Consider the following 25,162-nt stretch of genomic DNA (forward strand, 5'->3'; position numbering starts at 1 on the left):
GCTTGTGCTTCCTCCAGCCCAGCGTTTCTCATAATGTATTCTGCATATAAGTTAAGTAAGCAGGGTGACAATATACAGCCTTGATGTACTCCTTTTCCTATTTGGAACCAGTCTATTGTTCCATGTCCAGTTCTAACTGTTGCTTCCTGACCTGCATACAGGTTTCTCAAGAGGCAGGTCAGGTGGTCTGGTATTCCCATCTCTTTCAGAATTTTCCACAGTTTATTGTGATCCACACAGTCAAAGGCTTTGGCATAGTCAATAAAGCAGAAGTAGATGTTTTTCTGGAACTCTCTTGCTTTTTCGATGATCCAGCGGATATTGGCAATTTGATCTCTGGTTCCTCTGCCTTTTCTAAAGCCAGCTTGAACATCTGGAAGTTCACAGTTCACGTATTGCTGAAGCCTGGCTTGGAGAATTTTGAGCATTACTGTACTAGCGTGTGAGATGAGTGCAATTGTGCGGTAGTTTGAGCATTATTTGGCATTGCCTTTCTTTGGGATTGGAATGAAAACTGATCTTTTCCAGTCCTGTGGCTACTGCTGAGTTTTCCAGATTTGCTGACATACTGAGTGCAGCACTTTCACAGCATCATCTTTTAGGATTTGAAATAGCTCAACTGGAATTCCATCACCTCCACTAGCTTTGTTCATAGTGATGCTTTCTAAGACCCACTTGACTTCACATTCCAGGATGTCTGGCTCTAGGTTAGTGATCACACCATCGTGATTATCTGGGTCGTGAAGATCTTTTTTGTACAGTTCTTCTGTGTATTCTTGCCACCTCTTCTTAATATCTTCTGCTTCTGTTAGGTACATACCATTTCTGTCCTTCACTGAACCCATCTTTGCATGATATGTTCCCTTGGTATCTCTAATTTTCTTGAAGAGATCTCTAGTCTTTCCTATCCTATTGTTTTCCTCTATTTCTTTGCATTGATCTCTGAGGAAGGCTTTCTTATCTCTCCTTGCTATTCTTTGGAACTCTGCATTCAAATGAGTGTATCTTTCCTTTTCTCCTTTGCATTTTGCTTCTCTTCTTTTCACAGGCTTTATGCTTAAGAACCTGTTTATAAGCATGTAACTGTGCACTGGGAATGGTAGGGGTGGGGTCAAATTATGAATCTCCCCCACTTATAATGCTTACAATCACTTACAACTTTAGGTTCACAGTTTGAACTACCAAAAGATTTATTCAGTCTTCAAAAGGAAGTATTACTATAAGCAAGTTAATAAATGATATATTTAAAGATACTTTATAAATACTTATTAAAGAGACATATAAAAATATAAGCATAAAAGCATGAAGAAATAGTTATCCAATAAAATAAGTGTACAGGTAGTCTCACAATTCCTACTTCCTCAAATCATGTTATTTTTACTTTTCTTCAAAAAGAAAAAAAGTTAGCTCCCTTCTCTCAACTATTTGCTTTGTGGCCAACCTTTAGCATTTACTTCTTTGCTCTGAATGCCTTTCTTGGCATTGAAATCTCTAGGCCTACTTTAAGCCTAACAACTTCCTATAACTGCCCCCAAACACAGCAAAGGGAAGGTGTCACTTTTACTTGTGCAATATTTGGTTAGAGCTCTGCATTTTTCCTCTGCAATTAGAGGCAGTGGAGAGAAGTCACACTCACTTAGCAGACTGATCCCTTAGGACTCTGTCCTTTATCTGACTGATTCCTTCTTCTTGGAAAAATCTCATTCTTGATCCTTCCCACCAGATATCTGAATTTAATCCACAAACCCCGGTCAAGTTACATTTAAAACTGAACAGTCCCCTGCCCTTAGCATATGACCTCACCAACATCCACGTTTTCAGTACTTCCAAAGTCAAGTCCAAGTTCATACCAGGATCAGTTCTCTTCAGACAAGATCTGGAAAGATTTTCAACCTGGTTTCATCATCCAAAAAATGTGACTCATTTAAAACCTGGCCTAGCTGGAAAGTTGATTAATAGATCAATACTTCAGGTATAACACAATTAATACTGAATATGAACCCCTATAGAAAGATGCTAACATGGAAGGTGAAACAGGTAATATGTGTTGAGGATGACAGGAGACAGGAAACTTGTTATTTGAACCCCACCCATACAGAATACCTCTGGGGAACACCCCCCACCAATAAGGAACGTGACGACTCTCGTTCTCAGACTTCCCTGGATGATTCAGCTCCACAGACCAATCATTTTTACAGTCTGACAATAAACCACGCACGTGACTTCTAAAAAGAGTTCTTATCCGACACTGAGACAACACTGCGATGAGCTCTGCGCCAAGCTAAGCAGACAGTGAGTCACCCTGAATAAACACTTACATTTTAACATGCAGGTACCTTGAGAAGTCTCTGCACTCCTCACCTGTGCCTTTTGCATGGGAATTTGCTCATTTCAGTTTAGTCAAGTCTCTAATTTTTGGATACTTAAACTAACCCAAATTGAATGGTTGTCTATAGCTTTGCACTATCTAATAAGAGTTTGTTATCCAAATTAATACTTTTGAGAACAGGACTATGGGGAGCACTTTTTACTTACGAAAAAAAGCTGTTTTTACATCTTTGGCAAACAACTGTAAATGCTGCCAACCATAAATTAGTATTTCTTGCATAAAAATAGGCTTCTACTTCAGAAACACTATTACCAGTCCAATTATCACACATAGCTAACTCAGAGTAATAAGAGCATTTCTCCTGGATTTTCAAAAACTCGTATTTTTCCAATTAATCTTCATTTACAAAACTTCACTGTGAATATATTATGCAATAATCAACAGCAAATCAAGAATCTATTTGGCAAATGTCAAATAGCTTAATCAAGTAAAATCAACACAGAGTATTATTCAAATTTATCACAATCAGAATGCCTGTTAATTTTCATTTCAATTTTACAAATATTTATTAAGAATCCAGCATTGCAGAAATAAAAGGTAGAATCTCTGCTCTCAAGGACTTTCAATCTTATTTGTATAATTATGAAGCAGTTGAGAGCATTATATAATTGAAACTCAAAATAATGATCTAGACAAGCATGACAAGTTCTCATAGGGATGAAAATGGAATTGCTGATAACAAGGAAGGCTATAGGGTGGGTAAAAACCAGGGGTGGGGAGGGGGTGGTGGGCAGAAGACCAACCAAAATGCATGGAGAGAAGAAATGAGAATGCCATATCAGAAAACTGAATAGTGCCTCAAGTAGCTTAATTAGAGTTTGGTGTGAGTATGGAATTAAGGACTGATAGCATAGGCCTTGCCAGGTGGCACTAGCAGTAAAGAATCTGCCTGCCAATGCAGAAGACACAAGAGATGCGGGTTCAATCCCTGGGTCTGGCAGATCCCCTGGAGAAAGAAATGGCAACCCACGCCAGTATTCTTGCCTGGGAAATGCCATGGACAGAGGAACCTGGTGGGCTACAGTTCATGGGGCGCAAAGAGTTGGACATGACTAAATGGCTGAGCACATACACATACAGCATCAGACCTAACTGAGGAATACAAACTTCATTCAAAAACCAGATGAATCTTTGAGTGTTTCCAAGGTGGGAGGTTACATGATGAAAATAGTGTCTTCATCAGATTATTTTAGAGGTGAGTTTTGAATGGACTGGAGAAGTCCCTCTGTTATTTCCACTCTCCTTACTTTCAGGGAAAAACAAAAGCAAGGAAAACAACCCTTGGAAAAAGTATTCCTCTTGTCTTCTCTTAGGAAAAAAAAAAAAGATAAAAAGGAAAAAATAAAATAAAGACCAAAATAACAACCTCTCCCCTCACAATTTTTTTATCTGAAATTTATTTTTTAGCTAATAGTCAAGCCTTTTGCAGGTCTGCATATCCTGAAATCAGAGTACTGTCTGAAAATTTGCACAAATGCTTGAATTCTCTTGGGAGACAAGAAAAGCTTTAAAATTTAAAGAGCAAGTAAGTGATGGGTAGAGAAACAAATGAACTTTGAAGTAATTCTGTCACCAAGCACTTAGACTAGGACTCGGTGAACTGGCTTCGGGGGTCACACTACCCATCACATCACACAATGCACACAATCCACAGCAGTATCCTACAGGGCAGAGGGTGCTGTGTGGACACACAGGCTCCACTACTCCTTTGCCACCAGAGTGACTGTTTTTCTCCATTTTGCAAAAGGTTTCCCCTTAGGATTTCACCTTTTTAAAACATTCAAAAGCCCAGCTCATTCTTCACCATCCCCTGGAAAGAAAGTGAAAGTGAAGTCGCTCAGTCGTGTCCAACTCTTTGCGACCCCATGGACTGTAGCCTACCAGGCTCCTCTGTCCATGGGATTTTCCAGGCAAGAATACTGGCGTGGGTTGCCATTTCCTTCTCCAGGGGATCTTCCCGACCCAGGGATTGAATCCGGGTCTCCTGCATTGTAGGCAGACGCTTTACCATCTGAGCCACCAGTGAAGTCATCCCCTGGAAATTTCCTGAAAAAGCTATGGTCAGATCTTCTAAGAATTAGAAGAACTAACTAATCTTAGCTCTTCCAGGAGCTAAATAGGCTACTATCGAGGGCATCAAAAGCTTCCCATCCAGCACTAATTCTCTCCTATTTTTACTTGGCTTTTCCCTGTCATCCTGAATCCATCAAAGAACAGGCAGAGATATCAGTAAATACTGTACATAAATAAATGAAATGTTTGTGTCTCCCAGGAAACTGTACCTTTGTTTAAAAATCACTAATGGGGAAGACCATAACCTAATAATATCCTTTTTCAGCAATGTCCATCCCATAAACGTGCTAGGCACATTCAGAACTTAAGGAATACAGTTGTTTTTATTTAAAGTGAACTAGTTTGGTTTTGCTTTTTTTTTATTTTATATTGCTTCATTTTCTTGCATCCAGTATTAAAAGCGAACAATGGAAATTTTTAACACATCCAAATTAAACTGCTAAAACAAGATTTTTAAATGGTTTTCAGCAATATTTTCAAACTACACAAAAATGTTTTTCATATAAAATTCATCATAAATGAGATGTTTCAAAGTCTTTACCCTAAAGGAATCTTCAGATCGCTCAAATTCCAAAGAGTGTTTTCTACAGTTATTTTAGATGGTAAACAATAACCCCGGGCCTTTCATTGATATGTTTAGTAGATATGCTTTGAAGATTTTATACAAGCCTAGTTTCATTAGATATATGATTTTTTTAACAGGTTTGTTCCATTAAAGGTGGAATTTTAGTGAAGGTCACCAACTCATTTACAAAACAAATCTTGATTAAAAAAAATTAGAGGGAAGATAAGGTACAATAGTCAGGTAAAGTGTAAAGGAATTTCTTAGGAAGTCATTATAGAACATTTTTCCTTCTTACACAGGAAAACAGAATACAATAATTATCCAAGAAGAATCTCCTATCAGGTTTAAACTATAAAAATTTAGACCATCAATTCAAAATGAGGTAAGTCTTCTAGAAAATAATCTATCAGAAATCACAATGACTCTGAACTTCCCTGGCAGTCTAGTGGTTAAGACTTCGCCTTCCACTGCAGGGGCTGTGAGTGTGATCGCTGGTCAGTAAGCTAAGATCCCACATGCCTGATGGTCAAAAAAAAAAAAAAAAGACACCCAAAACATAAAATAGAAGCAATATTGTAACAAATTCAATAAAGACTTTAAAAATGGTCCATATCAAAAAATCTTAAAAAAAAAGAAAAGAAACCATTATGGTTCAATCAATAGCTGGTACCAGGCCTCCCCCTAAAGCAGCATGATTACAAAAAGAGGCCCATATACATATATCTAAATACTAAAACTATCAATCAAGCCAATAGATTATTCATTAAAATATGCTCTATCTCTGTACAATGACTCATATACCTTCAAAATGACCTAGAAAGTCAAATTCACCATCTGGGATTCAGATACTTGATGCTCCCACATCGGGAGAATCTGGCCCGCTTTTCCTGCCACCTCCAGCACACCTCATACTTTGAAAAACCATATACGCATGTGGACACTCCAGCCTACATGTCCACAATTTGCCCACATCTACTGCAAATATCCAACCCAAGACAACTCCTTGGATTCAGGGGTACAACTATCTTAAAAAAAAAAAATCAACAAACAAGACAACTTACATCAGTTTCAAAAGTATAAGTATTAGAGCAAATGGACTGGGAATTTTAAAATAAACATAATAAATATGTTAAAGAGACATATGAAAACATATTTTCAAGGAAATGCAAGTCAAAACCATAATGGGATATCATCTCACACCTGTTAGAATGGCTATTACCAAAAATAGTAAATAAGAAGTGTTGATGAGGATTCGGAGAAGATGGAACTCTTGTGTGCTGCTGGTGGGAATGTAAACAGGTGCAGCCACCGTGGAAAACAGTACGGAAGTTTCTCCAAAATTTAGACATAGAACTACCACATGATCCAGAAATTCTACTTCTGGGAGTTTATCGGAAGAAAATGAAAACTCTAACTCAAAAAGGTATATGCACCTATCTGTTCACTGAACCATTATTTACAACAGCCAAGACATGGAAGCAATCTAGGAGTCAATCAGTATATGAAGAGAATAAAGAAAATATGGTGTATATGTATGTATATAAATATATATACAGACATATATACACACACACATACATACATACATACACAATGAAATATTAGTCATAAAAGAGAAGGTAATCTTGCATTTGCAATATGGATGGACTTCGAGGGCAGTATGCTAAGTGAAATAAGTCAGATGGGTAAAGACAAATATCATATGATCTCACTTTTATGTGTAATCTGTTGATAAAAAAAAAGAAATCTCCGGTTCAGAGATACAGAGAACAGGCTGGTGGTTGCCAGAAGCAAGGGGTGGAGGGTGAGCAAAATGGGACAGGGGGTCAAAGGTACAAACTTTCAGTTATAAAATAAATAAGTCATGGGGATGTAACATACAGTATGGTAACCACAGTTTAAAATACTGTATTGTATATGTGAAAATTTCTAAGAGAGATCTTAAAAGTTTTCATCAGAAGAAAAAAAATTTTTGTAACTATGTACGATGGACATGGGTTTGGGTAGACTCCGGGAGTTGGTGATGGACAGGGAGGCCTGGCGTGCTGCAATTCATGGGGTCGCAAAGAGTCAGACACGACTGAGCGACTGAACTGAACTGATGGTGATAAATGTTAACTAGACCTATTGTGGTGATCATTTTACAATATACAAATATTGAATCATTATGTTGTATACCTGAAACATAATAATAATGAAATAAAAACTACATATCACATAAAAGAATGAATAAGATATACTAGGTTTGAAAAATACAGTTAACTGAAAAATAACCTAATAAATGGGACAAACAGTAAAACAGCTCTAAACAAAGAACAAATTAATGAGGAGAAGTGAAAACTGATAAAACTCTTCCAAAAGGAGGCAGAGAAAGTCAAAGAATTGAAGCATATATGAGAAACAACAGGAGACAGAAGAAGTAAATATGACAACATTCTGAAAAAATAAATAAAAACGGAGGAAGTATTTGGCAGTGACAGATCAGTTTATTCTGATCACCTCTTCCGCTGAGTAAAAGTAGAAAAGATGGGGGAAATTTTTTTTTAATCTCTCTGAATGCAAATGAGGACTAATTGAGTCACCTAATGCAAAGGAGTTGGATGACCAGGGAGGTAAAGGCAATGGTTGAAACCACTTTTTCCATGCAAGCAATTTTCTGGTTTCAGAGGAGAGCTCAGAAAGGCTGAATTACAGAGTAGTAACTCTGAAAGTATTAAGGAGCTGGACGAGACATGTGAAACGTCGAATCCTGATGAAACTGCCTATTCCTTCTCCCATTACTCTGGGTTGAAAGCCCAAAGGCTGCACCTAGACCACTAGTGAGCAGAAGTGACACAGGGCCTCACATGGGCTGAACTGGAAACTGAACTCAGGTGTCTCTGCGCTGTAAAGGTCTCCAGGCACCTGGCAAAAGCAAACAGATATCCTCTCTGTAGGAAAACATTATCCTAGGCCTCAAAGTAGTTCTGTAAAATATTTTAAAATATAATGTCTGATACATAATAAAAACTAAAAAATTTTCCAATATATTTCTCACATAATAAAAAATAATAAGGCAAAAAGGAAATAAGACATCAAGAATGAATACCAGAAACAGCAAACAGTACAAAAAGAACCATAGGGAATCTAGACATTAGATTAAAAGTCCAGATCTTACAAAAACACTCTGCTTATTGTATTTAAGGAATGTAAGAATGATGCATTTGGCATCATGGTAATATTGCTGAAGACCAAAAGAAAAGGGAAAAAAAAAAAAATCTTAAGAGTTGCAAAGGAAATTGACAGATTACCATCAAAGCAACTAAAATTGCATTCACTGTCAATTGCTCATCAGAAATAACAGAAGCTACAAAAATACCAGAACAATATTCTTAAAATGTTGAAAGAAAACATTGTCAACCAAAACTCATATACCAGATACAAATATTATTCAAGTATGAACATGAAAATTTCAAACAAAACTTAAGACAAAGTGTCACAATCTGACTTGCAGAAAGGAAATACCAAAGGGTGTTCTTCAGGCAGAAAGAAAATAATTCCTGATAGAAGCTTGAAAATGTAGGAGAGGGTGAAAAACAACAAAACTAACAAACTAAGAAGTCTGAGAATCCTAAGGTTTACAAAATGTGAATCAAAAGGATCTCCTATTTACTAGTAAAGTTTAGAAGAATCATTTGATACTTTCTAAAAATCAGTTCCCTGATGGTCCAGTGGCTGAGACTCCAAGCTCCCAATGCAGGGAGCTGACTCATTTGAAAAGACCCTAATGCTGGGAAAGATTGAGGGCAGGAGGAGAAGGGGATGACAGAGGATGAGATGGTTGGATGGTATCACCAACTCAATGGACATGGGTTTGGGTGGACTCCGGGAGTTGGTGATGGACAAGGAGGCCTGGTGTGCTGCAGTCATGGGGTCGCAAAGAGTTGGACACGACTGAGCGACTGAACTGAACTGAACTGTCCTAAAGGCATAAATCCTCTGTTCCAGCTAAAAACAAAACAAAACAAAACACCTAACACTTACACATACATGGCCCAAATGCACATTTCTGGAGGGAGACTCCGGTACTTCTGCTTGGTGTTGAAAGAAAACTGGCTCTCTCTGCCTACCTAGGCTTGACCAGAAACATTTAGTAGCTGCTAGGAGGCATCTTCTGAAGCAGAAGGATAAATGTGATAGAAGAGGTGGGTAAAGCCAACACCACGATAAAGAATGCAGCCAGGGCCCTGAGGCAACCACGATCCAGGGCTGGCCTGCCTCTGGCTCCTCTGTTATGTGAGCCTGTGCTCCAGTTACCAGAAAAGCCCACCTGGGTAAGCTTCCTACTGCTTACAGCTGAAGACATGGAACTACTACGGGGGCTGGAAACAGAAAGTTTAATAAATCACAAACTCTAAATCAGCTCAACTGAAGAAGAGTAAGGAAGGCTTCCTCTCCCTCACGCTGGGAATTTGGATATCCTTGTTATCAGAGAAAAACAAAAAAAAAACATGTTGGTTAAAGCACCACCCTTTTGTATCTTTGGACTAGACCATAACTACAGTACTATAACTGTGGTACCGAGGACCTGACAGAGGAAAAACTGAGGCTCACAGAATGTTTTGGCCAGTTCCTCACAGCTTAAAGTCCTACACACAGAAGTTTATAATATTATTCCTTGCATTCTACAATGTTTTTAATTGTCAAATGTGAAGTATTTTAAATACTAAGTTTTTCAAAAAAATTAATTCCTAAGAAAATATACACTCAAGGGAGAAAGCTTTAGATCCTGTTTGCTCCATATGGTTGTTTTAAGGTCTCACAATTTATTATAATAATCAGAAATAACCTGACCAAAACTTTCACTATGAGTTTGGAGGTGAGAGAATTTAATAACTAAGTAATTGGTACATGCAAATTTTAACACTGAGAAATTATGCAACAAAAAAGCCTGAAAAGATCAATTAAAATAACATGAATTCTACATATCAAAGGAACTCTCCAGCCAAAATAACACAGTGGCCATTTTATAAAGAGACTACTCCTTTTTGAACTATTTAACAATAAAATGGGATTCCCTAATAGCTCAGTTGGTAAAGAATCCACCTGCAATGCAGGAGACCCCAGTTCGATTTCTGAGTTGGGAAGATCCACTGGAGAAGGGATAGGCTACCCACTCCAGTATTTTGGGCTTCCCTTGTGGCTCAGCTGGTAAAGAATCCACCTGCAATGCAGGAGACCTGGGTTCAATCCCTGGGTTGGGAAGATCCCCTGAGGAAGGGGAAAGCTACTCACTCCAGTATTCTGGTCTGGAGAATTCCATGCACTGTATAGTCCATGGGGTCGCAAAGAGTCAGATACAACTGAGTGATTTTCACTCACAACAAAACGTCTTGATTTTCAAAAAAGAAAATTTTGACAACCAGATCTTTTCTTTTTGTTTTGGTACAAGAAAGTCAATTTCAAGTTTCCAGAGCACTCAGTGAGCTCATATCATATAAAGATTTCAAGATTCATAAAGATTTGATGATTTACTCTGATGCCCACGCCCATGCATCAGACATGAGAATTACCAAAGTCACCACTGTTGTACTATTATTCCTCATTCTTCTTAACTCATTCATCTCCTTTCATTTTTCCCAGTTCTCTTCAGTGTGCCCTCTACTGATTTGTCTTCATCTGATTTGCTATCTGTTGTTTTCCTTTGTCTCTTTCTGTGTGTGTCCAGCTTTCTCCTACTGTGTCCTAGGATACCTCTGTGCCTTCTGCCCTTACCTTTGGTCTTCCCATTCTCCCTTTGCTATCTCTTCATTCTCCCTTCTCCTCTAATCTTTAGTCATAGTAGTTAACTTATTTGATATAATTACAGAATCAAAGTTTATAATCTCCACTTTGTCATTTTTAAATTGTAAGATGGTTTTTATTCCAATACTTTGGCTATCTGATGCGAAGAGCTGACTCGTTTGAAAAGACCCTGATGCTGGGAAAGATTGAGGGCAGGAGGAGAAGGGGATGACAGAGGATGAGATGGTTGGATGGCATCACCGACTCAATGCACATGAGTTTGGGTAAACTCCGGGAGTTGGTGATGGACAGGAAGGCCTGGCATGCTGCGGTTCATGGGGTTGCAAAGAGTCGGACACAACTGAGCAAACTGAACTGTCTGACTGACTGATGGTTTTTATTTCTGACATTGTGTTGCATGGCCCTGAATCAATGCACTCAGCAAGTCAGTGTCATGATAAGGTACTGTTTACTCACCACAGAACAACAGTTTTTACTAAGGTTTTTGGATCAGAAGAAGCATTCCTTGGACAGTATAAAACTAAGCTACTGAATTTACTCATCTAAACTGCTTTAAGAAAATGGCACTAGAATTCTGGGACTCATGTTTTAAGAATTCAAATTTCTTTTTAAAAAATGGTTATTAAATGGATGGAATATCTAATGTGATAACATTTTTAAAAATGTTGTGAATTTAGTGACTGCCTCTGTGTGACCTGGCCTTGACACCTGAATGGCTTTACCATTAATTCACAGAACCTTCAATATTATAAAGTATAACCAAGAGCATTCTACAAATACCTGAACTTGCTTTTCTACAGAGAGAAAATGAAGGAGAGAGAATGAATTCATCCAAATCAGATAGCTGACATTATAGCAGGAATCAGCAACTAAATCCTTAGTTCCCAGAAAATAACCTCAGTGCTTCCATCATTTATGATTTCTTTTTTATTCCTTATCATACAAACTTCATTCTCCATAAATACCAATATAACAACTCATTTCTGTTTTACTTTGGAGTATCTTTAGTTTTCTTCTATTGTTTGAAGGTTTAGAACACAATGTTCTACATTGAAAAAAATTAAAATAGAATCCTAAACATAAATAAAGAGAAAGCAAGATACTATAGTCCAAGGGCAATTGTTATTTCATCATAAAGAAAAGTTAGCTTATATGTCAAATAGAAAGCCTCATCATCAAATGTACAACTTGGTTATATTTCACTGGATACAAAACATCAATATTAAGTTATCTTACCACAATATTGTAAAGTAATTAGCCCCCAACTAAAATAAATAAATTTATTAAAAAAAAAAAAAAGGTGTCTATCCTTTTACCAAACAATGTGTCTCAAGTGTTCTGACTCCCCCTAATGTTACAGAGGTGACTAGGTGACATGCCGCAGGACAGTAAGTCATTCTGGCATTGAACCAGTCTTTAGAAAGGACTTATACTAATTCATTTCCCTATTAACTGTGACTCTGAGTTGACAACCCCTGGCAAGGCAGTGTGAAAGAAGGATGATTAGGAGAGAAATATTCTTAAGATGGAGTAAGCAGGGAAGGTACTAGCCTGTCATATGCAGCAATCATGAAGTTGAGAAGGAGGCTGATGGACTGCTCCACACTGATTTGGTGAGTGGAAGGAAGGCGCTTGTTCAGCTGGTAGTAGATGGATGAGATGACAGTCTCGAGGCGGGACACACTGATCTCAGTGCTATGGTCCAGTGTATTAAGGCCATTGTCTCGGAAGGCTTCAATCATGTTCCAGATATCAACAAGATGGACTAGAACACAAAGAAGAGAAGCTGTCAACAAACTCAACAGTTTTAATTGATCAGAAAGCTATAAGAACTTTACATTTATTTACATTTAATAGAATAGTGAAGGGTAGGCTTCCCTGGTGGCTCAGTGCCAATGCAGGAGACATGGGTTGGATCCTTGGTCCCAGAGGATCCCACATGCTGTGGAACAACTAAACCAGTGCACCACAACTACTGAGTGTGTACTCTAGAGCCCAGGAGTCCCAACTACTGAACCCACATGCTACAATTACTGAAGCCCATGTGCCCTAGGGCCCATGCTCTGCAACAAGAGAAGCCACTGCAATGAGAAGCCCATGCACTGCAACGAGGGAGTAGCCCCTACTCTCTGCAACTAGAGAAAGCCCACGCAGCAATGAGGTCCCAACACTGCCATAAATAAATAGACAATTTTTTAAAAAGAATAGTAAGAGTGGCAGAATATGTCACCCCAAAATATGTCACTTCGGCCTATGGATTCGTTTGAGCTAAAGACACTTGAAAAACAGCAGATGCCAAAAAGGACACTCTGACCTCCCCCTTTCTTCCCCAAAGCAGGAATAAAAAGTCCCATGTGAACAATGCCCTCCCTATTTCAGGAGGAAAGAAACATCCTCATCACCAGAGACAGTGAATTGAGTGTAACAGAAATCTGTACCGCCTTCATTAAAACAACTCTTGTCTTTAGTCTCTGGATATTTTACTTTTCCACAACTGCTACTCTTTGCTCAACTCAGTATATAAGCACTTAGTCCTGCTCACTTCTTTTTTGCCTCCCCTTTGCTGCTTCAAAAATACACAATGCAAAAGGTAACAGAACCTCAAAAAGACAAAGTCACAAGCTTTGTGGGAGATAGTAACACACTCCTCTTAGCAAGTGACAGAATAAACATATAAAAAGATAAGTACAATCATAGACAAAGTTTACAACCAATAAAGTAGGCATAATTGACACCATATGAAGTCCTGCCCCAATGATCAGAAAATATGCTTTACTTTCAAGAACAAAAAGAATATGCATAAAAATTGACCTTAAAAAAATATTGACCTTACACTGAGTCATAAAGCTAATCTCAATAAATGTTAAAGGATTAAAGTCATATAAACATTGTTCTCTGGTTAAAATGAAATTAAGTCAGAAATCATCATCAAAAGAAAACTTTTAAAATAAACCTTATCTTTAGAAATGAAGAAACATACTACTAGGAACTTCCTTAATCTGATTAAGGATATATACAAAAAACTGCAGCAAACATATTACTTAACACTAAAATGTTGAAAGCCGTTTCTCTGATACTGGGAATGAGATAAAAATGCTCACTACCACCCATGGCTGATTCATGTCAATGTATGGCAAAAACTACTACAATATTGTAAAGTAATTAGCCCCCAACTAAAATAAATAAATTTATTAAAAAAAAAAGAAAAAGAGAATTAAAAAATAAATAAATAAAGTAGACTTTATACTGAAAAAAAAAAATGCTCACTATCATCCTTCCTATTGTATTTCAGATCCTAAACCATATAAATATGCGGTAATTATCAGTACAAACATTGGAAATAAACAAATGTAACTCATTCAAATGAGAAAATTATATACATTAAAAATCATAAAGACTCTATACATTTATCACTAAAATTAATATGTGAGTCTAGAACGACTGCTAGATACAAATCAAGATATGAAAGTCACTGCATTTCCACATACCAGTTACAGGTAATGAAATTTTAAAAACCTATAATAGTATTACAAATAGTCAAGAATTTAGGAATAAGTCCAATAAAGGATGTGCAGCATCTCTACCAAAATACCTATAAATATAACTAGCAGAAATTGAAAATCTAAATAAATGGAGGGATATACCATGTTCATAGAATGAAATCTCAACACTGGAAATACAGCAATTCTCCCCAACTTGATCTACAGATTCAATGCAACCCCAAGAAAATCCCAAGTGCTATATATTAAAAGGATGAATTTTACTATACGTAAATTAAATTTTTAATTTTATAATTAAAATTATGTTTTTAGTATAAATTAACAGATTCTAAAATTTGTGTGAAAATAAATGTAAACAGGAGTATGTCTCTATAGAACAAAGTAGGGAGACTTGTTCTACCCGATATCCAGAACACATTATAAAGCTATAACAGTGATGACTGGTACAAGGATAGACAAATAGACCAATAGAACACAAGAGTCCAAAAGCAGATCCTCTCATACATGGACACAGCTATCAACATTCTGGTACATTTCTCCTAATGAATATGAGAAAAAGATTTTTTTAGTAATGGAGAAAACAGATGGTCTCTTCAATAAACAGTGTAGGGTCAATTGAACATACATATGGAAAAAATTTGATTCCTACTTATACTCTCCACCCACAAAAAAATTTCAGGTGAATTAAAGAATCATATGTGACAACATAAAACTTCTAAAACCATGCATCTTTAGTTTATATTACTAATGCCATTAGCCTGGCTCAGCCCACACACAGACTACTGTGTTCCAAGAACTACAGGAAGAATTGTAAAACTGGTACTTGCCCTAGAACAGTGTTCTTCAAACTTTTTGACAACCCACAAAAATGTATTTTAATCTAAACACACATACACACACACTTCTAGATATATAAAAAACGTTCCACAAAATACCTTACTACATAAGCTATATTCTAGCTTTTTGTCCTTCTTCTTTCTCTCCATTACATGCTTTAAATTCTGGCTACAGTCCACTAAAATGGTTTCAGGAACCATTAACAGGTCACAACCCATAATTTGAAAAACAATGCTTTGGGAAATCAGAGAAGAAACATGACTTCAACCTAGGATGGCATGGTAAACTCTTCAAAGAGAATTTTAAGCTAGAATTTCTGAGTAGGACTTAAAGCAGTGTAGAAGTATTTAGATATAAAGTGACTTATAATAAATGGCAAACAAAACCTAGACTAAAACAGATTTTCCCACTCTAAGGCTCATGATCTTTAGATTACACAAAACAGTTTTTCCTTCATACACACACAAACACATATATGAGAAAAGTACAATAATTCTAAATTAGTTCTCTGTACACAAATTAAGAAGGATTTTATATGCCTGTGTATATACATATACACATACATATATTTATTTCATAAGTAGCACTTGTGGAAGCAACTGCTTATAGAAAAGGCTGATTTATGTTATAATAAGTTTAATCAAGAAAGCTAATTTTTATTATACCTTTATCAAAATATTAGCTTTTCTTCCCCTCCAGAAATTGATAAATTGTATTAATTTTATATAAAACTTTTCACTAAAAACAGTAACAAGGAGAAATCAATTCTCCCATTTAACGAATTAATTAATCTCAAAGCTAGTTACGTTACTGAGTTTCTTAAGTATTTTGAAGGACACCCAGAATAAATCAAAAAGTTCTTTCCATTATGAAGCTTACATTCTGATAAACACTTACAACAAAAAATAATTTAATTAACATTACAATATGACTAGAAGACAGTAAAATATTTTATACTATCAAGAGCTCAACCCAGCTATCATAGAAATGAGTAGAAATGACTTACGGTTGCATCGTTTTTGTACAAATCGTAATTTGCAAGCTGTTCTGTAAGTTGATAGTCGTATGACATCAAAATTCTGAGCACCTGAAAAAGGGCAAATAAAAAACCTTCAATTAGATTTACCATTTAATTTCCACATACTGGGGAAGTGACTCTATTCTATTGGGTTGGCACAGGCTATACATAACATGTCAACTAGGCCTTCTTTGGCTGAAACACAAGGTAGAGAAGAGGGGTTAAGAAACGGTTCTGCGTGCCCACTCCATGCCAAGCACGATGCCAGCAGTTTTGCCTACATCAATCTGTCTGCTTGTCTGGGAAAACTCTGAGGGGAGGACTACTCATGATTTGAGTGAATGAATTACATATTCTGCAAAGTGAAAATCAGTGGTAGAGTAGGAAAGACCTCAGCCTAGAGCCAGGAAAGCTAAATTCCAGCCCCAGTCTGACCACCAACCATGGACCATGACCGTGGCCATGTTACGTCCCTTCTTCTCGGCCTCACTGGCCTCATCTGAAATCAGGGAACTGGACCAGCTGATCTCTGAGGTCCCCTTCCATGTCTGAGGCAGCCTGTGTTTTTCAAGAAAGGGCCATGACAGTATTTCCAGACCACTGTTTTATGTGCTTCTAGTACACTGCCCCTCCCCAGCAAGAGCTACAGATTATTTCCCTCCACCTGCATGTGAGGACATTGTGACTCCTCAACAAAGAGGGTGTGGCAGAGGAGCACTGCCTGAATTCTGAAGATGGGAGATAAACCTGGGACAGCTCGCCCCTGCCCTCACTCACTGAGGATGCTTGGAACCTAGACATCATTGTTGCAAAGGAGCCCAAACTAGCTGGATGTGGAGAGACGACAAAGAGATGCTAGTAGGCAGAGGAACTGAGTCCATCAGCTTAAAGTCAGCAGCAACGGCCAAACACGTACGTGAGCAAGCCAAATGACCCAGCCTTGAGTCTGAGCCTTCCAACAGAGGCCTCAGACTTCATGCAGCAAAGTCAAGACATCAGCACTGGATGATATTCTGTTTTCAGATCCAAAGAAGATGTAAAATACATGACTGTTTGGGGATAAGTGATATACAGTCACAGTAACTAGAACAAAGCCTAAATTACATGAGGCTATACATCAAACTTTGTTTTCATTTCAAAATTTGCTGTAAAAGTCTCCTTGAACGTTAAGCCCACTTCAGGGAACTCTGACCTCCAATGTGAGTTTTTTTTTTATTTCATCCATACTGCCTTTGTAAGATCTGGCAGCAACTTTTGACTCAATAGAGGGAAAGGGAACTGTCACAAATTATCTTCTTCTACCAATATTTACAGTCATCTCTCATTTCTGCTCATTCCACAGTATAGGGGAAAAAAAAGAAAAAAGGAAGGATTTTTCCAGGTTTTTGGTGAACATACTTATTGACCAAAAACTGAAGCAAAGATTTCTTTCAATCTCACTTCAATCAACCTTTACCTTGATGTCACAACTAAAATTATTTCCTTCATCACTTGGCTCTCACAAAATTTCTATCCTTCTATACATACACTATTCAGTTCTATTTTTTAATATAACAGGTTTTTTGAAATAGAATTCACCCATTTAAAGTACTAAATTTAGTTGTACAACCATCACCATAGTCAGTTTTTAGAAATTTTTCATTATTTCAAAAAGAAACCTCTTCCCCTTATGAGTCACTCTGCTTATTTCTTAATTGGGTTGTCTTTCATCATTGAGTTGTAAGAGTCCTTTATATGTTGTAGATACGAGTCCCTTATGAAATATGTGATTTGCATATTTTTCCTCCCATTCTGTGAGTAGTCTTTTCACTTTCTTAGTCATATCCACTAGAGTACAAAAGTTTTTAACTTTGATTAATCCACTATATCTATTCATTCTTTAGTCACTTGTGCTTTTGGTGTCATACCTGAGAAGGCTTTGCCTAATCTAAGTTCATGAAGATTTATATTAATACCTATGTTTTTTTCTAACCGTTTTACAGTTTTAGCTCTTATATTTAGGTCTATGACATATTTTCGGGGCTTTTCTGGTAGCTCAGCTGGTAAAGAATCCACCTGCAGGGCAGGAGACCCCATTACAATTCCTAGGTCAGGAAGTTCCCCTGGAGAAGAGATAAGCTACCCACTCCAGGATTCCTGGGCTTCCCTGGTAGCTCAGATGGTAAAGAATCCACCTGCAGTGCACGAGACCCCAGTTCAATTCCTGGGTTGGGAAGATCCCCTGGAGGAGGGCATGGCAACCCACTCCAGTATTCTTGCCTGGAGAATCCCCATGGACAGAGGGGCCTGGTGGAGCCTTGAAAAGAATCGGACACAACGGAGCGACTAAGCACATGACATATTTTTAGGTAATTTATTATGTGGCATTAGGCAGCAGTTCAAATTCATTCTTTCACATATAGATACCCACTTGTCCCACCACTATTGGTTCAAAAGACTATTCTTTCTTCATTAAATGGTCTTGGAATCCTTGTGAAAAATCAAGCGACCACAGGTGTATGGGTTTAATTCTGAACTTTCAATTCTATCCCATTGATGATATGTCTATTCTTATGCTATGATATGTCCTTATGATCATATCCTTATGATATGTCTATCCTTATGCCAGTACCACACAATCTGGATTATTATGGCTTTTGTACAATAGTTCTCAAATTCAGAAGTGTGAGTCTTCAAAATGTGCTCTTCTCTTTTGAAATTATTTTGGCTATTCTGGGTCCCTTGAATTTCATATGAATTTTAGGATCAGCCATATCCCTTTCTGTAAAGAAGCCAGTTTTTTATGAGGACTGTAGTTAAGTTTATGGATCCATTTAGGGAATATTGCCATCTTAATGATAAATCTTCTGATCCTTTAACACAGGATATCTTTCCATTTATTTAGTACTTTCTTAATTTCCTTCAATGATACTTTGTAGTTTTCAAAGTTTTACACTTCTATGTTGAAGTTATTCAGTCTGATTTTCTTTCACTCATTTAGTTTCTATGTTACTGTGCTTGTGCTGTGCTTAATCGTTCAGTCGTGTCCGACTCTTTGCAACCCTACGGGCTGTAATCCGCCAGGCTCCTCTGTCCATGGGGATTCTCTAGGCAAGAATACTGGAGTGGGTCACCATGCCCTCCTCCAGGGGATCTTCCCAACCCAGGGATTGAACCCATGTCTCCCTCATTGCAGGCAGATTCTTTACCATCTGAGTAAGCCACCAGGGAAGACCAGGAATCCTGGAGTGTGTAGACTATCCCTTCTCCAGGGGACTTCCCAACTCAGGAATCGAACCAGGGTCTCCCTGCATTGCAGGCAGATTCTTTACCAGGTGAGCTACCAGGGAAGCCCTAAATATTTTAAGTTGGAACCATTAAACATTAATTATTCAAAACCAAACCAATGATTTTAAGAAAGAATGCTGACAAATGTCCAAGGGCATTTAAGAAATAAATCATCATTAAATCGCTATAGCTAATTTTAATGACTAAACATATATTTTTATGAGAAACATTGAGAAAAAGGATGTTAACAGCTAGGAAAGGAAAGTTCCATCCCCAGCTGATCAAACAAAAGGTTACTAACCTAATTAACCAGACTTTTGCAAGGCATTTATTAGGCCATGTTTGCTAGTGGAGAAGTTCAGTACAGTTCAGTCACTCAGTTGTGTCTGACTCTTTGAGACCCCATGGACTACAGCACGCCAGGCTTCCCTGTCCATCACCAACTCCTGGAGGTTGCTCAAACTTATGTCCATCGAGTCAGTGATGCCATCCAACGATCGAGTCCTTTGTCGTCCCCTTCTCCTCCCGCCCTCAATCCTTCCCAGCATCAGGTCTTTTCCAATGAGTCAGTTCTTTGCATCAGGTGGGTAAAGTATTGAAGTTTCAGCTTTAGCATCAGTCTTTCCAATGAATATTCAGGACTGATTCCCTTTAGGATGGACTGGTTGGATCTCCTTGCTGTCCAAGGGACTCTCAAGAGTCTTCTCCAACACCACAGTTCAAAAGCATCAAGTCATCGGTGCTCAGCTTTCTTTACAGTCCAACTTTCATATCCATATCCACGCATAACTACTGGAAAAACCATAGCTTTGACTAGATGGACCTTTGTTGGCAAAGTAATGTCTCTGCTTTTTAATATGCTGTCAAGGTTGGTCATAGCTTTTCTTCCAAGGAGCAAGCGTCTTTTAATTTCATGGCTGCAGTCACCATTTGCAGTGATTTTGGAGCCCCCCAAAATAAAATCTGTCACTGTTTCCACTGTTTTCCATCTATTTGCCATGAAGTGATGGGACCAGATGTCATGATCTTAGAAAGGATTACTCTTCATTATTATTCAAGAATATTTCATTATAAGAAATACAATAAAATGTCATTTTAATATTATACTGATGTCAGACAATGTTTCAAGTTCATCAAGAAATGGTACAGAGAGTCCTAACTAAATATCCAGGCAGAATTCTGGCTCCAGTTAGAAAGCCCAGTGAAAGTCCTGGACAGACAGGAAACCAATGGGACACTGGATACTCAAGAGGCAAAGGAGAAAGATAGGGAAAGGAGAGAAAGGATTAACCCTTCTTTGCACATTATGGCTCTACTTATTAATGAGAAATGGATATGGATGTTCTGTAGTATAATCAAATCCCAAAGAAAGCAAAGAGTCACATGCAAGAGTTTTATTGTATCTGTCTGTATCAGAAGCCTACATCAAAATCTCCACAGGAGGAAACTGAAATCTTCATTCCTAACAAATAAAATGTTAGTTCAGAGCAACACAGGATTATCCAACTCAATTTAAAGGTCTGCCTCATGCACCTCTCAAATTTTATCTCACACTCAACTCCAATCAGTCTGGACTACATGTAATTACCCAAACACGCCAGGGCCTCTCACCTCTGGCCTCCGTAGGCGATAATGTCCCAGCCCTTCCTTCACCACATATGGGGCTGACTCAGCCAGGACATTGCTTCCTCCCAGATTTCTTCCTGGACACCACTGGCTTCCCTCAACATGGCTCCTACTGCCCTATCATTCTTGGTTCCCATTTCCAGGAAAACAAGATCCAAGAAGGTAGAGACCATGTTACTGTTGTACTATTCATTACGATATGCCCCAAAGTAAGGCATAATAAAACCAGCACCTGACCGCTGGTCAGGAGATCAAACCAGTCCATCCTAAAGGCAATCAATCCTGAACATTCACTGGAAAAACTGATGCTGAAGCTCCAATACTCTGGCCACCCGATGCAAAGAGCCAACTCACTGGAAAAGACCCTGATGCTGGGAAAGATTGAAGGCAGGAGGAGAAGGGGACAACAGAGGATGAGACGGTTGGATGGCATCACCAACTCGATGGACATGAGTTTGAGCAACCTCCAGGAGATGGTGAAGGACAGGGAAGCCTGGCGTGCTGCAGTCCATGGGGTCACAAAGAGTCGGATACAACTGAGCAACTAAACAACAACTAAATATTTACTGAATGAATAAACTACTGAAAATTAGGAAGTTCTGGAATGCCTGGTATAAAAGACTCTGATCTGTTCTTTTCCGAAAAATATAAAGTCAAGTCAAAAGGTTATACAACCGTAGACACTAGCAAGGAAAGGCTGATGGAGGGAGATGATGAAAGTAGTGGAGCAGTCAACTCCTTTTCCCGTGTAAACATGTTGATGCTTTTAGCCCTCTTCAAGTAGGGCCAAGCATTCCAAAGGTGTTCCAGGAAGCCACAAGATGTGGTGGAGGTGCTCAGCAGACCAATGAGAGGCATGAGGAAATAAATTTACTTTGCTGAGAAAGGAATCTAACTGAGGAGATAAGGTGCAGGGAAGGAGAAAGAAGAGAGATTATAAATCTAATAAATGTATAGTAACATTTCAGAGCTGTCCAAAAACTTTTACAAGTACTTCTAATTAAGAAAAAATTATTTTTTTAAAAAAATATTAGTCTGAATAAGTAACAAATATGAACATGAATGACTTCCTCATTTTTTTCTTGGCAGTCCAATTAGAAACCCTAGGGACCAAAGATGAAGCCAGAGGTCCCAGAAGAGAGGAAGGTACAAATAAAATCAAGATCACTGAAGGGTGACTCTCACAGTTGGTGAATTAGGGGAAAAAGTTTTAAAATCCCACAAAGGGAAATGGTAGAGACACATGGCTGATTCCACCAAGATTTAATTTTTTTTTAAATAATGGCAAGCAAGGAAAGTGATAACCAAATAGGCTGCATAAAACAAAAATGGATTATACAGAATAAAAATAAAGTTTAATTTGTGGGCTTCAAAAAACACAAAAAGTAGCATCTATTTCATAAAGGAGGTACTCTAAAGCATTCTAACATTCTTATATTACTGTGAACAAAGTTATAATATTGATAGGATTTGGACTTCATTTTAATTGATGTTAAAATTTCTGGAGTAACCACAAAAAGAACAGAAAAAGAACATACAACTCACAATTAAGTAGAGGAAAAAAGTAGAATGGGAAGGAAGGAAGCTCAATTCATCTAAGAAAAGCCAAGGAAAGAGGGAAAAAACAAAACACAACAGAGAAACAACAAAATTGAAGCACAAAATATAATAGAAGAAAAATGAAACATATCAGTATTCATAACAGCATTCATAACAAAAAATTTAAAGAATAAAAATAAATATACTGTACTAGGCATGCTAACCAAAAGAAAGCTGGTATAGCTATATTAATATACAACAAATCAGACCTCAAAGCAAAGAAACATTATTAGAAAAAGTATACCTATTTAATAATAAAAGATTCAATTTTCTAGGTAGACAGAACATTTTAATATATGCATCTAAGAACAAAAGCTTCAAAACACTGACAGTACTACAGGGGGGAAATTTTAAATCCATGATCAATGCAGAAATTTTCAACATCTTCCAGTAATTAACATCAAGCAGTCAAATGAATAAGGATAAAAAGAGTTCAATAAAATAAAACAAGCTTGATTGAGATGATAGAGAAATCATATGTATTATTTTCAAGCATTCAGAGAATATTCAGAAAAACAAATAACATAAAATATCAAGAAACACAAAGATTCTAGAGTGTTCCTCACTCCCTGACCCATAAATCAAGCTAAGTATTCTTATAATTAAAAACATCCACTTACTAGTTTAAAAGGATAATTCTAAATAATTCATAACAGAAATTAGAAAACACAAATCTAATAATGAAAATAGTATACATCAGAACACATACACTACAAAAATAGAAAGTAATGAAAAAGTATTCAGTGCTTATATAAGAAAGAAAAAATAATCTGAAAATAAACCTCTACCTAAAAAAATATAGAACTGCCTAAAGTAGAAAGAAGAAAATAATAAACCATGTAATAACATGGAATAATGAGGTAGAAAACAAAGATTCAGGGAGAGAACCAATAAAGTCAAAAGTTCCTTGGAAAAAAACAATAAAAGTGACAAAATTCTGGAAAAGGAAAAATAAAATCAGAATCTCTGAATATGAAGGCCTGGTATCAAGTATATTGTAGACTCATCTAGAAAGCTTTTATTTTGGTACCAGAGTTGAGAAACTATCACCCATCATTTTTCTTAGTAATTTTATATCATATAAAAATTATAAACTATCAAATTTCTACATAACTTCTCCTTTAATAAATATTTATTGAGTTTATGGGGCTACCATGATAAATACATGTGATTCTTACTTTCATGGGGTTTAAGTCCAAAAGATAAAATATTAAGCAAAGAGACTTCACGCTCCCAAAGCAGGGAGCACAGGTTCAATCCCTGATCAGGGAACTGAGATACCACATGACGTGCAATGCCATCAAAAAAAAACCACCCAAAGAATGAACAAACTAACTTCATCACTGTTTAAAATAGGAAATTTAAAGGTATTGTCCAAAAACAGAAAGGCTAAAGAATACTACTGAGTGGCACAATAATAAAGGTAGCTATGACAAAGAAATCATGTCGCCTGCAAATGCTAAAATATTTACTTTTTGGCCCTTTAAGAAAAGACTGTTGGTCCCAGAATTATCTTTGTTAACAGAGTAAAGGAGAAATATATGTCACTATATCTCAATTTTTTAAAAAGGAGAAATACATTCCTCTCAAGAGAAGCAGAAGACAAATGATAAAATTCAATACTCATTCATGATTTAAAGAAAATAACAGTAATAACTCTTGGTAAATTAGAACAGAAAAGTAGTTCCTTAACCTAATAAAGTGTACAAAACCTATAACAAATATAATTTTAATAGTGAAATATTACATCCATTCCCATTCAAGTCAGAAATGAGACAAGAATGTCTGCTCTCCTCCCAACTCTTAACTATAATATCTGTATAGTCAGTAGGTCATGAAAAAGGGGTGTAAGTATTGCAAAAGTAAGAGTCAAAATGGTCTGTCTTTAAAAATTATACAGTTCTGTAGAATGTACACCACCAAGAATGAACCAGAATGTAAACCACAGGCTTTGGGTTGTTATGATATGCCAACGTAGGTCCATCAGTTGTAATGGACGTTCCACTCTGGTGTGAGTGTTGACAGTGGTGGAGGCCATGCATGTGTCAGGGCAAGGGGTATACATGAGACAGCTCTGTTCCTTTCTCTTAATTTTGCTATGAACCTAAAACTGCTCTGAACAATTAAGTCTTTTTAAAAGGTAATATACATGTAGTTATCTATAATACCTAAGTAGAAGTTTATAAACTAACCATTAAGAATAATGAAAGAGCAGAGAAAAAGATCATTAGATTCAAAATCAACATACTAAAGTCAGCTCAACACCTGGATGACAGGGCCAAGTCAACAGGGTGGCAAACAGTGGTTTCTGCATCCTTAGAAGGTATCATGCTGGAGATTTGGGGTGATGTTGGAAATAAGAGTGGGGCTTCCCATAGAAGATACCATCACCACCAATGCAATTCTTTCTGTGGAGAAATAGAGGTGACTCTTGCAGCCACACTCACCAAACATTTCTCAGACCATCCACATTCTTGAGTTTGTTACACAGAATGGTAATTTAT

General features: G+C 37.2%; 1 protein-coding gene across 23 annotated transcripts in view; it reads right to left on the reverse strand.

The window, feature by feature from the left end:
- DTNB (dystrobrevin beta) overlaps positions 1–25,162 on the reverse strand; it is a 233,685-nt gene that overhangs the window by 179,553 nt on the left and 28,970 nt on the right. For 17 of the 23 annotated variants that reach the window (XR_014082711.1, XR_014082710.1, XM_081592758.1 and 14 more), the window contains exons 3-4: positions 16,155–16,235; positions 12,363–12,576 (exon numbers count right to left, since the gene is read on the reverse strand). Coding sequence is in view for 21 of the 23 variants with exons in the window: in XM_081592758.1 (XP_081448884.1) it covers positions 12,363–12,576; positions 16,155–16,235 (295 nt within the window). In the remaining 2 variants the exon portion in view is untranslated. Of the gene's footprint in view, positions 1–12,358; positions 12,577–16,154; positions 16,236–16,608; positions 16,792–25,162 lie in introns of those variants that run through there. The other 6 variants (XM_081592761.1, XM_081592760.1, XM_081592756.1 and 3 more) reach the window with 3 other exon arrangements.

Source organism: Giraffa tippelskirchi, chromosome 4 (assembly GCF_054371585.1).
Source record: "Giraffa tippelskirchi isolate mGirTip1 chromosome 4, T2T-mGirTip1v1.2.pri, whole genome shotgun sequence".
In the NCBI taxonomy this organism is placed as follows: Eukaryota; Metazoa; Chordata; class Mammalia; order Artiodactyla; family Giraffidae; genus Giraffa; species Giraffa tippelskirchi.